Source organism: Oncorhynchus mykiss, chromosome 13 (assembly GCF_057628025.1).
Source record: "Oncorhynchus mykiss isolate SJ-2025 chromosome 13, ASM5762802v1, whole genome shotgun sequence".
NCBI lineage: Eukaryota > Metazoa > Chordata > Actinopteri > Salmoniformes > Salmonidae > Oncorhynchus > Oncorhynchus mykiss.
This window is the reverse complement of record NC_143034.1, coordinates 45046531-45060380: the sequence shown is the minus strand read 5'-3', so window position 1 is coordinate 45060380 and position 13850 is coordinate 45046531. Positions and strand designations below refer to the sequence as shown.

At 45.0% G+C, this 13850-nt stretch overlaps 1 protein-coding gene across 1 annotated transcript in view; it reads left to right on the top strand.

Annotated features, from left to right (window-relative positions):
* Positions 1–13850, top strand: part of lasp1 (LIM and SH3 protein 1) — a 39665-nt gene that overhangs the window by 20134 nt on the left and 5681 nt on the right. The window contains exon 4 of the mRNA XM_021557647.3: positions 9110–9217. Within this exon, the coding sequence (XP_021413322.1) occupies positions 9110–9217 (108 nt within the window). The remainder of the gene's footprint in view (positions 1–9109; positions 9218–13850) is intronic.

Genomic DNA, 13850 nt, shown 5'->3' with positions numbered 1-13850 from the left:
GCATGGACACGGGCACACACACACGGATGTACAGTAGCTAGTTAGACACACACACACATACACACACACACACACACACACACACACACACACACTTGGATGTTGACGGTTTCCGAGACACACGGAGAGTTTGAGTCCGAGCCTATTTCCTGTCTTCTCCTCTAATAATCTATGACAGGGCCTCTGTGCTCCGGCCACACACACAGTATATTCAGGAAACATCTATGGGATGCTCACAAAGGGCCCTTAGTCAGCCACAATTACATGGAGTATTCCCCACACACACACTTACACAACTCGCACACGGCTACATTTACAAAATAAAAAAAAATCCTTTAGTATATATTAATAAGCGTGTTCTCATATGTATGACTATGATACGTATTTAGGAGGACTGGTTATTGGTTGTTGTGGGTTGAGCAGACTTAACACACCCCATGCAGAAAAAACGCCATCTGTGCCCGTCTCTTTCTCTCTGATCTCTCCCAACTGCTCTTCTTTCTTTTTTTGTTGCCACAAGAGTCATGTGGACTGGAAACTATAGTCTGACTGAGCCCCGATGCCCCCTCACTGGTCTCTCTCTCTCTCTCTCTCGTTCCATCTCTTTCTCTGTATAAAGTGAGAGGAAGACTAGAGTTGGAGAGATGGCCATCAGTCACAGTCCGGACCCATGCTCGTTAATAGCACCACCGCCAATCCGGATTACATGCAGAGGGGAGAGGAGGGGTGTGTGTGTGTTGGGGTTAGCTGTGGATTAGCAGCCATACTGACTGACAGTCTCAGTGTATGTAGTCTGTCCACCAGCTCCCAGGGGCCTCCAAGAGGACTGGGAGGATCCTAGAAGACCAGTAAACAAACAGACCGAGGCAACATGGCCACACGGAGATAAGAGTCCAGCCACACACACACACATTCTCAGAGGAGGCTAATGAGACCACTGACAGATGCTGGAACCTAGTATCTCCAGCAGCAACCTACAGAGAAGATCAACCAGCTCCACATCTCTGCTACGTGTAAACAACACACACAGCCTACATCATATGACAACGTGCAGTAGTTCTAAAACGGACACACACACACACCACCAACTCTTTAGTGTGCAGAGAGCAAATCTCCAATCTCATCTTTATAGCAATAACAGGTGACCCAGTTTTGGTCTGTTTTTTTCTTCTCCCCTCTCCAAATAGACTGTTATTCTGGTACATCCTGTGATAGAAGGCTGATTTCTATTGGCCAGGGTCTGAGGCCTGGAGCCTGCTGGGAGATCTGGACATGGATTTGGGGTGTGGGGAGGGGCTGGGAGTGTTGAGAAGACTGGGGGTGAAAGGTTATGAGAGACAGTTGGCCCTAATAAAACTGTCTGGAAAATACATTGGTTTGTCATACTGCTAGAACAGGAGAGTGTACGCAGTAGAAGATCTGAAAGGCAGCCGTCAGTCAAACTATTTGGTTTCCCGACTAATGATCACATGAAGTGCATTCGGGAAGTATTCAGACCCCTTGACTTATTCCACATTTTGTTACATTAGAGCCTTATTCTAAAATGAATTAAATTGTTTTTTCCCCTCGTCAATCTACACACAATATCCCAATATGACAAAGCAGAAACAGGTTATGAGAAATGTTTGCAAATGTATGTCCACTACCGTTCAAAAGTTTGGGGTCACTTAGAAATGTCCTTGTTTTTGTCCGATTTTAAAATCGCATCAAATTGATAAGAAATACAGTGTAGACATTGTTAATGTGGTAAATTACTATTGTAGCTGGAAACGGCAGATTTTATTCCCAGCTACCTGGAAGGACAGCATCCTGTAGTCGCCTCTTCACTATTGACGTTGAGTCTGGTGTTTTGCGGGTACTATTTAAGGAAGCTGCCAGTTGTGGACTTGTGAGGCGTCTGTTTCTCAAACTAGAGAAACCTGCACCTGGGCCTCCCACTCCTTCTATTCTAATTAGAGCCAGTTTGTGCTGCTCTGTGAAGGGAGTAGTACACCGCATTGTACGAGATCTTCAGTTTCTTGGCAATTTCTCGCATAGAATAGACTTCCTTTCTCAGAACAAGAATAGACTGACAAGTTTCAGAAGAAAGTTCTTTGTTTCTGGACATTTTGAGCCTGTAATCGAACCTACAAATGCTGATGCTCCAGATACTCAACTAGTCTAAAGAAGGCCAGTTTTATTGCTTCTTTAATCAGGACAACAGTTTTCAGCTGTGCTAACATAATTGCAATGGGTCTTCTACTGATCAATTAGCCTTTTAAAATGATAAACTTGGATTCGCGAACACAACGTGCCATTGGAACACAGGAGTGATGGTTGCTGATAATGGGCCTCTGTACACCTATGTAGATATTCCATAAAGTATCAGCCATTTCCAGCTACAAGACATTTACAACATTAACAATGTCTACACTGTATTTCTGATTAATTTGATGTTATTTTAATGGACAAAAATGTTTATTTTCTTTCAAAAACAAGGACATTTCTAAGTGACCCTCAAACATTTGAACGGTAGTGTATTTATTTAAATATCACATTTCCATAAGTATTCAGACTCTTTACTCAGTACTTTGTTGAAGCACCTTTGGCAGCGATTACAGCGTGGAGTCTTCTTGGGTATGATGCTACAAGCTTGGCACGCCTGTATTTGGGGAGTTTCTCCCATTCTTCTCTGCAGATCCTCTCAAGCTCTGTCAGGTTGGATGGGGAGCGTCGCTGCACAACTATATTCACGTCTCTCCAGAGATGTTCGATCGTGTTCGGGCTCTGGCTGGGCCACTCAAGGACATTCAGAGACTTGTCCCAAAGCCGCTCCTGCATTGTCTTGGCTGTGTGCTTAGGGTCGTTGTCCTATTGGAAGGTGAACCTTCGCCCCAGTCTGAGTTCCTGAGCTCTCTCGAGCAGGTTTTCATCAAGGATCTCTGCTTTGCTCTGTTCATCTTTGCCTTGATCCTGACTAGCCTCCCAGCGCCTGCCTCTGAAAAACATTCCCACAGCAGGATGCTGCCATCACCCTGCTTCACCGTAGGGATGGTGCCAGGTTTCCTCCTGTTGGCATTCAGGGCAAAGAGTTCAATCTTGATTTCACGAGACTAGAGAATCTTGTTTTCTCATGGTCTGAGTCCTTTCCTTTAGGTGACCTTTGGCAAACTACAAGCGGGCTTGTCATGCCTTCTACTGAGGATTAGCTTCTGTCTGGCCACTCTACCATAAAGGCCTGATTGGTGGAGTGCTGCAGAGATGGTTGTCCTTCTGGAAGGTTCTCTCATCTCAACAGAGGAACTCTGGAGTTCTGTCAGTTCCAAACGTCTTCCATTTAAGAATGATGGAGGCCACTGTGTTCTTTGGGACCTTCACTGTGGCAGACGTTGTTGTTGTACCCTTCCTCAGATCTGTGAGTTGACATAATCCTGTCTCGGAGCTCTACGGACAATTCCTTCAACCTCATGGCTTGGTTTTTGTCTCTGACATCCACTGTCAGCTGTGCGACCTTTTTATATAGACAGGTGTGTGCCTTTCCAAATCATGTCCAATCATTTGAATTTACCGCAAGTGGACTCAAGTTGTAGAAACATCTCAAGGATGATCAATGGAAACAGGATGTGCACCTGAGCTCAATTTCTTGTTGTGTAGCAAAGGGTCTGAATTAAGAGGTCGACCGATTTTTAATCGGAATGGCCGATTTTAATTAGGCAAGTCAGTTAAGAACACGTTCTTATTTTCAATGACGGCCTAGGAACTGCCTTGTTCAGGGGCAGAATGACAGATTTTTACCTTGTCAGCTCGGGGATTCGATCTTCCAACCTTACAGTTAACTAGTCCAACGCTCTAACCACCTGATTACATTGCACTCCACGAGGAGACTGCCTGTTACGTGAATGCAGTAAGAAGCCAAGGTAAGTTGCTAGCTAGCATTAAACGTATCTTATAAAAAAACAATCAATCATAATCACTAGTTAACTACACATGGTTGATATTACTAGTTTATCTAGTGTGTCCTGCGTTGCATATAATCTGTGCGTATTCGCGAAAAAGGACTGTCTTGCTCCAATGTGTACCTAACCATAAACATCAATGCCTTATCTTAAAATCAATATACAAGTATATACTTTTAAACCTGCATACTTAGTTAATATTGCCTGCTAACCTGGCTCGTTGCGAACTCTGCGAAGACTATTTCTTCCTAACAAAGACAGCCAACTTCGCCAAACGGGGGGTGATTTAACAAAAGAGCATTTGCGAAAAAAACACAATCGTTGCACGACTGTACCTAACCATAAACATCAATGCCTTTCTTAAAATCAGTACACAGAAGTATATATTTTTAAACCTGCATATTTTGCTAAAAGAAATCCAGGTTAGCAGACAATATTAACCAGGTGAAATTGTGTCACTTCTCTTGCGTTCATTGCACGCAGAGTCAATATATATGCAACAGTTTGGGCCGCCTAATTTGCCAGAATTTTACGTAATTATGACATAACATTGAAGGTTGTGCAATGTAACAGGAATATTTAGACTTATGGATGCCACCCGTTAGATAAAATACAGAATGGTTCCGTATTTCACTGATAGAATAAACGTCTTGTTTTCGAGATGATAGTTTCCAGATTCGACCATATTAATGACCAACGGCTTGTAGTTCTGTGTGTTATTATGTTATAATTAAGTCTTATTTGATAGAGCAGTCTGACTGAGCGATGGTAGGCACCAGCAGGCTTGTAAGCATTCATTCAAACAGCACTTTTGTACGTTTTGCCAGCAGTGCTTCAAGTAGTGAGATGTTTATGACTTCAAGCCTATCAACTCCCGAGATTAGGCTGGTGTAACCGATGTGAAATGGCTAGCTAGTTAGCGGGGTACACGCTAATAGCGTTTCAAACGTCACTCGCTCTGAGACTTGGAGTAGTTGTTCCCCATGCTCTGCAAGGGCCGCGGCTTTTGTGGAGCGATGGGTAACGATGCTTCGATGGTGGCTGATGTCGATGTGTTCCTGGTTTGAGCCCAGGTAGGAGCGAGGAGGGGGACGGAAGCTTTACTGTTACACTGGCAATACTAAAGTGCCTATAGGAACATCCAATAGTCAAAGGTATATGAAATACAAACCGTAGAGAGAGAAATTGTCCTATAATAACTACAACTTAACTTCTTACCTGGGAATGTTGAAGACTCCTGTTAAAAGGAACCACCAGCTTTCATATGTTCTCATGTTCTGAGCAAGGAACTTAAACGTTAGCTTATTTACATGGCACATATTGCACTTTTACTTTCTTCTCCAACACTTTGTTTTTGCATTATTTAAATCAAATTGAACATGTTTCATTTGATTTGAGGCTAAATTGATTTTACTGATGTATTATATGAAGATAAAATAAGTGTTCATTCAGTATTGTTGTAATTGTCATTATTACAAAAACATATTTTTTAATCGGTATCGGCTTTTTTAGTCTTCCAATAATCGGTATCGGCGTTGAAAAATCATAATCGGTCGACCTCTAGTCTGAATACTTCGGTAAGTCATTTCTTTCTGTTTTTTTATTCTTAAGAAATGTGCAACGATTTCCCCAACCTGCCTTCGCTTTGTCATTATCGGGTATTGTGTGTAGATTGACTGAAATGATTTCATCAATTTTAGAATAAGGCTGTAATTTAACAAAATGTTGAAAAAGTGATTGAATACCTTCCAGAAATACCTGGCCAGAAATTCAAATTGGCTGTTTACATGCAAAAAATGATGTACTTTTTCTGTCTTTCACTTAAACATGGGAGGAACCAGAAAGATCAAATGTTGAAAAGAGTTAGTGCTAAATTTAAGACACACACACACACACACAAATGGGACACACATGTCACACACACATTGTGAATTATGGCCCAGTCATCTCCTGCCTATCCTCACAAGGTGTGTGGGGTAGAGGACAGATCAGCACTCTGTAGAGCTGTGTCAGTCAAACAGCAGTCAGGTGACCTGTGGTCAAGGAGCGTTTAGAGCCACAGACCCTGATCAACATGAGTCAGCATGGGTTCCAATCTGGCCCAGAGTGCACCTCTCCCTACTTTCCGGTCTTCTCTCCACTTTCCTGTCTACCAATAAACCAATCAAACACGTAGGGTGTGGGACTGCCCAATCCTTAAAACAACAGTCAGGCTGGCTGGCTGTCAGAGGAGAGGAGTGTATTCATAGAAATACAATATCTATCCTAATCTAGATATTGTATTTCTGAGTGAGACTGGATGGGGTGCTGCTTGGTAATGGATTATGGCAGCAGGCTCTTCCAGGGGTGGGCAGGCAGACGGATATTCGTTTATTGGTGCAGTCAAGCACCAGAGAGAGAGGGAAGTGATTGTCATTTTTGACATGTCATTGGGCCTGTATTGTGTTTCATAGGGAACCTAACTATGTACTTCTGTGTGTGTATGGGTTGGTACTTTGTGTATGAATGTGTGTATGAATCCACAAGTGTTGCGTCATCGGTACAGTAGGCCAGCTGTGTGTGACTGCTGTGTTGTCATTAGAGTGATACCCATCTGATTACATGGGCTGGTCACTTCCTGTCATACTGAGGGTCACACTGGGAAGGGATGGGTAAGCACACACACAGACACACAGACCTATGCATCAGGGTTTCCGGTAATAGCCGGCTTTTGGCTTTAATTTAGCTTTTTGTTTTTCAATATAAATAGGAAAGTCGATTTAATAAAATAAATTGGCACCCGGTCAGTTGTCCGGGGGAGGAAGAAAATCTAATTGCGAAATAATGAATTTTTTGCCTATTCATTGGTGGAAATAGCAGTCAATGTAAATACATTTGACAGGTCATGCTGATCGGTCTGTAGGTTAATTTGTATCTTACATGTCAGACGGCACGAGAGCTGCTGCTGAAGCATCTCAAAAGGCAAATGCATATGGTGCTTTCAAAACATGGAACTTCAGGTCGGAAAGTCTGACCTCCAGAAAGAGGCCGAGTTCCAGACTTGGAATTCCCGAGTTGGATGACAAAACTAGTTTTCCCAGTCGGAGCTAGTTTATAATTTTATTCCCCCAAGGCACAATTTGAGTCATATTAACAACCCATGCTAGTTGTTACATATTAGATCTCCCCCTTTCTAAATGTCTTAACGGCTGTTTTCATCTTTCACATGAAACCGCTCGCATCTTTTTTCCCGCAAATTGCATTATGGAACGAACATTTGTGCGTCTCCTTCTGCCTTGTGTGCATTGCTGCCATTTTATAATGTGAAGAAGGAATAGTATCAACATGTTAAGCTAAATGTTCTGATCAGACTCATTTGCTTTTTAACAAGTTGACCTACTGGTTGTATGAATTTGGGATCTATCATCCCGCAACTGTCCCAGAATCTGTTTGGAATAGGCTATTTCTTTCTCAACAAACTGACCAATAGAATAGGTCAACTTTGTTTTTACTATGGGGGATAGTACAGTCGTGGCAAAGTTTTGAGAATGACACAAATATTAATTTTCACAAAGTCTGCTGCCTCAGTTTGTATGATGTTAATTTGCATATACTCCAGAATGTTATGAAGAGTGATGAATTGCGATTCATTGCAAAGACCCTCTTTGCCATGCAAATGAACTGAATCCCCCAAAAACATTTCCACTGCATTTCAGTCCTGCCACAAAAGGACCAGCTGACATGTCAGTGACTCTCTCGTTAACACAGGTGTGAGTGTTGACGAGGACAAGGCTGGAGATCACTCTGTCATGCTGATTGAGTTCGAATAACAGACTGGAAGCTTCAAAAGGAGGGCGGTGCTTGGAATCATTGTTCTTCCTCTGTCAATCATGGTTACCTGCAAGGAAACACGTGCAGTCATCATTGCTTTGCACAAAAAGGGCATCACAGGCAAGGATATTGCTGCCAGTAAGATTGCACCTAAATCAACCATTTATCGGATGATCAAGAACTTCAAGGAGAGCGGTTCAATTGTTGTGAAGACGGCGTCAGGGCGCCCAAGAAAGTCCATGAAGTGCCAGGACCGTCTCCTAAAGTTGATTCAGCTGCGGGATCGGGTCACCACCAGTACAGAGCTTCCTCAGGAATGGCAGCAGGCAGGTGTGAGTGCAGCTGCACGCACAGTGAGACGAAGACTTTTGGAGGATGGCAGGGTGTCAAGAAGGGCGGCAAACCTGACCTTTAATCCCATTGAGAACTTGTGGTCAATCCTCAAGAGGCTGGTGGACAAACAAAACCCCACAAATTCTGACAAACTCAAAAGCATTGATTATGCAAGAATGGGCTGCCATCAGTCAGGATGTGGCCCAGAAGTTAATTGACAGCATGCCAGGGCGGATTGCAGAGGTCTTGAAAAAGAAGGGTCAACACTGCAAATATTGACTCTTTGCATCAACTTCATGTAATTGTCAATAAAAGCTTTTGACACCTTATGAAATGCTTGTAATTATACTTCAGTATTCCATCTGACAAAAATATCTAAAGACACTGAAGCAGTAAACTTTGTGGAAATTAATTAATCGTTCACAAAACTTTTGGCCACGACTGTAGATCACAATTCGTCAAGAAGGGGACTGTGCACTTTGTTGCATCCTCAACTTGCATGTTCTGTTTGTATGAATTACCATCTAAAATGGGATTCCTGGCATTCTGATCAGGTTACGCTACCAATGCATATGGGTCCAGTCCATTGTCCAGTAGAATCAAATGTCCAGTAGAATTAAAAGGCTGCTGGTCAAATGTCCAGCGCCATATTTTCCTAATGGAATCCCTGCTATGCATATACCATACATCCATGTGCATTAATACACACCCTCTCTGTTGTGCACACACCTCTTGGTGTGACCTTATAAGGCCATGTCAGCACATCCTGTGTGTATGGTCTCACTGCCCTGGCAACAGGAAGTCTCTCGCTCTTTCCCTCTCTCTCTATCTCTATATATATTTTTACATTTCATTTGTGTCTAGTTATATGTACATGGCTCTCTCAATTACCCCGTATAGCCACGCTGTCGTTACTCATTGTGTTGTTACCGTAAGGGAGCATTTCACTGTTATTTTTTGACTCTTGGTGTGTGTTCCGATTTACTATGACTATACAGTGTGGTCTGACCGGGTGTGATTGTGTGTTCCAGGTGCAGTACAAGGAGGAGTTTGAGAAGAACAAAGGGAAAGGTTTCAGTGCTGTGGCCGACACGCCAGAGATGCAGAGAATCAAGAAAACACAGGACCATATCAGCAACGTACGTCTATCTGTCTACACACACACAGTACCTGTCACAGGACAGGAACAAAAACCAGTCCATCTCTCTCCCTCACCCTCAGGTTGTCTCAAATGGAACCCTGGTCAAAGTAGTCCACTATCGGGAACAGTGTGCCATTTGGTGTGCCATCTGCCCACCCACTTCATATTCTGAGTGGGTGCCAATCATCACAAGTGCCCAGCCTTTGTGTACTGGGGTATGCCTGAAAGGAGTCACACTTCTGTGAAATCAAACTGTCCACTTAGGAAGCAACACTGATTGACAATAAATTTCACATGCTGTTGTGCAAATGGAATAGACAACAGGTGGAAATTATAGGCAATTAGCAAGACACCCCCAATAAAGTAGTGGTTCTGCAGGTGGGGACCACAGACCACTTCTCAGTTCCCATGCTTCCTGGCTGATGTTTTGGTCACTTTTGAATGCTGGCTGTGCTTTCACTCTAGTGGTAGCATGAGACGGAGTCTACAACCCACACAAGTGGCTCAGGTAGTGCAGCTCATCCAGGATGGCACATCAATTCGAGCTGTGGCAAGAAGGTTTGCTGTGTCTGTCAGCGTAGTGTCCAGAGCATGGAGGCGCTACCAGGAGACAGGCCAGTACATCAGGAGACGTGGAGGAGGCCGTAGGAGGGCAACAACCCAGCAGCAGGACCGCTACCTCCGCCTTTGTGCAAAGAGGAGCAGGAGGAAGACTGCCAGAGCCCTGCAAAATGACCTCCAGCAGGCCAGAAATGTTCATGTGTCTGCTCAAACGGTCAGAAACAGACTCCATGAGGGTGGTATGAGGGCCCGACGTCCACAGGTGGGGGTTGTGCTTACAGCCCAACACCGTGCAGGACTTTTTTCATTTGCCAGAGAACACCAAGATTGGCAAATTCGCCACTGGCGCCCTGTGCTCTTCACAGATGAAAGCAGGTTCACACTGAGCACATGTGACAGACGTGACAGTCTGGAGATGCCGTGGAGAACGTTCTGCTGCATGCAACATCCTCCAGTATGACCGGTTTGGCGGCGGGTCAGTCATGGTGTGGGGAGGCATTCCTCCATGTGCTCGCCAGAGGTAGCCTGACTGCCATTAGGTACCGAGATAAGATCCTCAGACCCCTTGTGAGACCATATGCTGGTGCGGTTGGCCGTGGGTTCCTCCCAATGCAAGACAATGCTAGACCTCATGTGGCTGGATTGTCAGGAGTTCCTGCAAGAGGAAGGCATTGATGCTATGGACTGGCCCGCCCGTTCCCCAGACCTGAATCCAATTGAGCACATCTGGGACATCATGTCTCGCTCCATCCACCAACGCCACGTTGCACCACAGACTGTCCAGGAGTTGGCAGATGCTTTAGTCCAGGTCTGGGAGGAGATCCCTCAGGAGACCATCCGCCACCTCATCAGGAGCATGCCCAGGCGTTGTAGGGAGGTCATACAGGCACGTGGAGGCCACACACACTACTGAGCCTCATTTTGACTTGTTTTAAGGACATTACATCAAAGTTGGATCAGCCTGTAGTGTGGTTTTCCACTTTAATTTTGAGTGTGACTCCAAATCCAGACCTCCATGGGTTGATACATTTGATTTCCATTAATTTTTGTGTGATTTTGTTGTCAGCACATTCAACTATGTAAAGAAAAAAGTATTTAATAAGAATATTTCATTCAGATCTAGGATGTGTTATTTTAGTGTTCCCTTTATTTTTTTGAGCAGTGTGTGTGTGTGTGTGTGTATATGTATGTATATATATATATATATATATATATATATATATATGTGTATATGTATGTATGTATATATATATATATATATATATATATATATATATATATATATATATATATATATTTATTTATTTATTTATTTATTTATTTATTTATTTATTTTCACTACATGGCCAGAAATAAGTGGACCTGCTCATCGAACATCTCATTCCAAAATCATGGGCATTAATATGGAGTTGGTCCCCCTTTTGCTGCTATAACAGCCACCACTCTTCTGGGAAGTCTTTCCACTAGATGTTGGAACATTGCTGTGGGGACTTGCTTCCATTCAGCCACAAGAGCATTAGTGAGGTCGGGCACTGATGTTGAGCGATTAGGTCTGGCTCGCAGTCGGCATTCCAATTCATGCCAAAGGTGTTCGATGGGCCTAAAGGTCAGGGCCTTGTGCAGGCCAGTCAAGTTCTTCCACACTGATCTCAACAAACCATTTCGGTTATGGACCCCCCTTTTTGAGCACGGGGGCATTGTCTTTGTTTTTTTGTTTTTAAATTTTACCCCCTTTTCTCCCCAATTTCGTGGTATCCAATTGTTAGTAGCTACTATCTTGTCTCATCGCTACAACTCCCGTACAGGCTTGGGAGAGACGAAGGTCGAAAGCCATGCGTCCTCCGAAACACAACCAAGCCACACTGCTTCTTAACACAGCGCCCATCCAACCCGGAAGCCAGCCACATCAATGTGTCGGAGGAAACACCGTGCACCTGGCGACCTGGTTAGCGTGCACTGCTCCCGGCCAGCCACAGGAGTCGTTAATGCGCGATGAGACAAGGATATCCCTACTGGCCAAACCCTCCCTAACCCGGACGCCGCTAGGCCTATTGTGCGTCGCCCCATGGACCTCCCGGTCGCGGCCGGTTACGGCAGAGCCTGGGCTCGAACCCAGAGGGCTCGAACGCTGCGATGCAGTGCCCTAGACCACTGCGCCACCCGGGAGGCCTTTACGGGGGCATTGTCATGCTGAAACGGGAAAGGGCCTTCCCCAAACTGTTGCCACAAAGTTGGAAGCACAGAATCGTCTAGAATGTTATTGTATGCAGTAGCGTTGCGATTTCCCTTCACTGGAACTAAGGGGCCCGAACCATGAAAACAGCCCCAGACCATTAGTCCTTCTCCACCAAACTTGACAATTGACACTATACGTTCGGGCAGGTAGGCGAGATTCATCACTCCAGAGAACGCGTTTCCACTGCTCTAGAGTAATGGCACTATTGCGCATGGTGTCAGCAATGGGTGTGGCTGAAATAGTGTCTGTGTGTATATATCTATATCCATGCACCTCCTTACCACTCTATTGATGTGCAGATTGTCTCTTAGTCCAGAAGTACAGTCTATCTATCTAGGCTGAGTGAAGCCTGGGCACAGGGTTACGTTACTACCTCCCTCTGTGATCCTCTGTTGCAGAAGGCCGCTGCCCAGGGCCTTGCTTGCGCTGGCAGACCAAGGACACACACCCTGACAACACAGCACGCAGTTGCCCTGCTCGGTCTTCTCTAATGACTTAATGAGTGTGTGGAGGGTGATGGTTAATTACTGCTTTCCTACATGGAACAGATTCTGTGTGTCACACACATCAACACTTCTACAACCCCAGGCAAATGCAGCGAGAAGAGAAACATCATGACGTGTTTTGAGAAGTCCGTAGCAACCGTCCCAGCTGTTAAGAGTATGTGTGGACAGACCAAGCCAAGGGGCGCGGTTGATTATCTCAGTCTTTCTCTCCCTCCTCCTTTCCCCCACTTTCTGTCCCACCTCGGCTGCACACACGCTCAGTAGTCCGGCGAGAGACAGACGTGTCAGCCTGTCCAGCTACCTTTGAAATGTGAGATGTCCAACTCCAGCCCCCTCTCGTTCACAGCCGTCTGTCTGGACTTGTCTATCTAGTCCATCTTTCTGTCTTTTTCTCTCTTTCTTCTTCTTATCTCTCTGTCATATGACTCTAATTGACATTTTTATTTTGAACTTTAATTTGTTTTCCTCCATCCCTCTCTCTCCCTTCCTTCCTACCTCCTTTTACTTTCTCCTGATTCATGTAGTGAAGGTTAAGAGGGGTGGGGGCTCTTTTGTGTCCGGGACTGGGTCTGGCAAGGGCTGGGCTCTTCCTGTTCAGCCTCACGCACTCACACGCCATCTGTGAGCGACCTTCGCCTTTCAGACAAACAGAAGTCATGTCAGACGCGCCTCTCTCACATAACATATTGAAACACATTGCTCGCTCTGTCTCGCCGTCGCAGAACGCAATGTCCTCGCTCACACGTAACACTGGCATCTCCTCCAGTCAGTCTGTGAATACACTCTTCTCTGACACCCTGAACACACAGGCCTCTTTCACCCAGCCGGGCGGAGGGAGGGAGGGAGAAAGAGGGCAGAATCTAGGCTGTGTGTGTCAGTCAGTTTTATCAGTCAGTCAGGCTGGGAACGTGAGTAGGGCTCTTATGCTGCAGTAACGGATCTGTCTCGGGTTTTATGGGCTAGTGGTCATTTGGAGATGAATGCTGTCCTTGTCTCTCTCTGTGATGTTGGCTGGGTTATTATGTTGGGGCTGGTGTTGATGCCGCTTTGATTTACCTGAATAAACAAGGAGCCATTCTCACCCACTTGCTTTAGGTCTCTCGGTCTCTCTCGTGTTCGTTCCTCATGTGTCAGCGAGGGTTGTTAGGCAGCGCTGAGGTCACCCAACTTCCTGGCTGCGATGTCATTTCCTCTGTGTCAGCAGGCCTATTGTAGAAACACAGCAGCGTGTAGCCTAGCACTGTAGCGCCCCCACCTATTACACACAGCCTGCCTGCCTGGGGAGGGATCTGGAGACACCTGCTGGACACAACAGGAACTGTATTTTA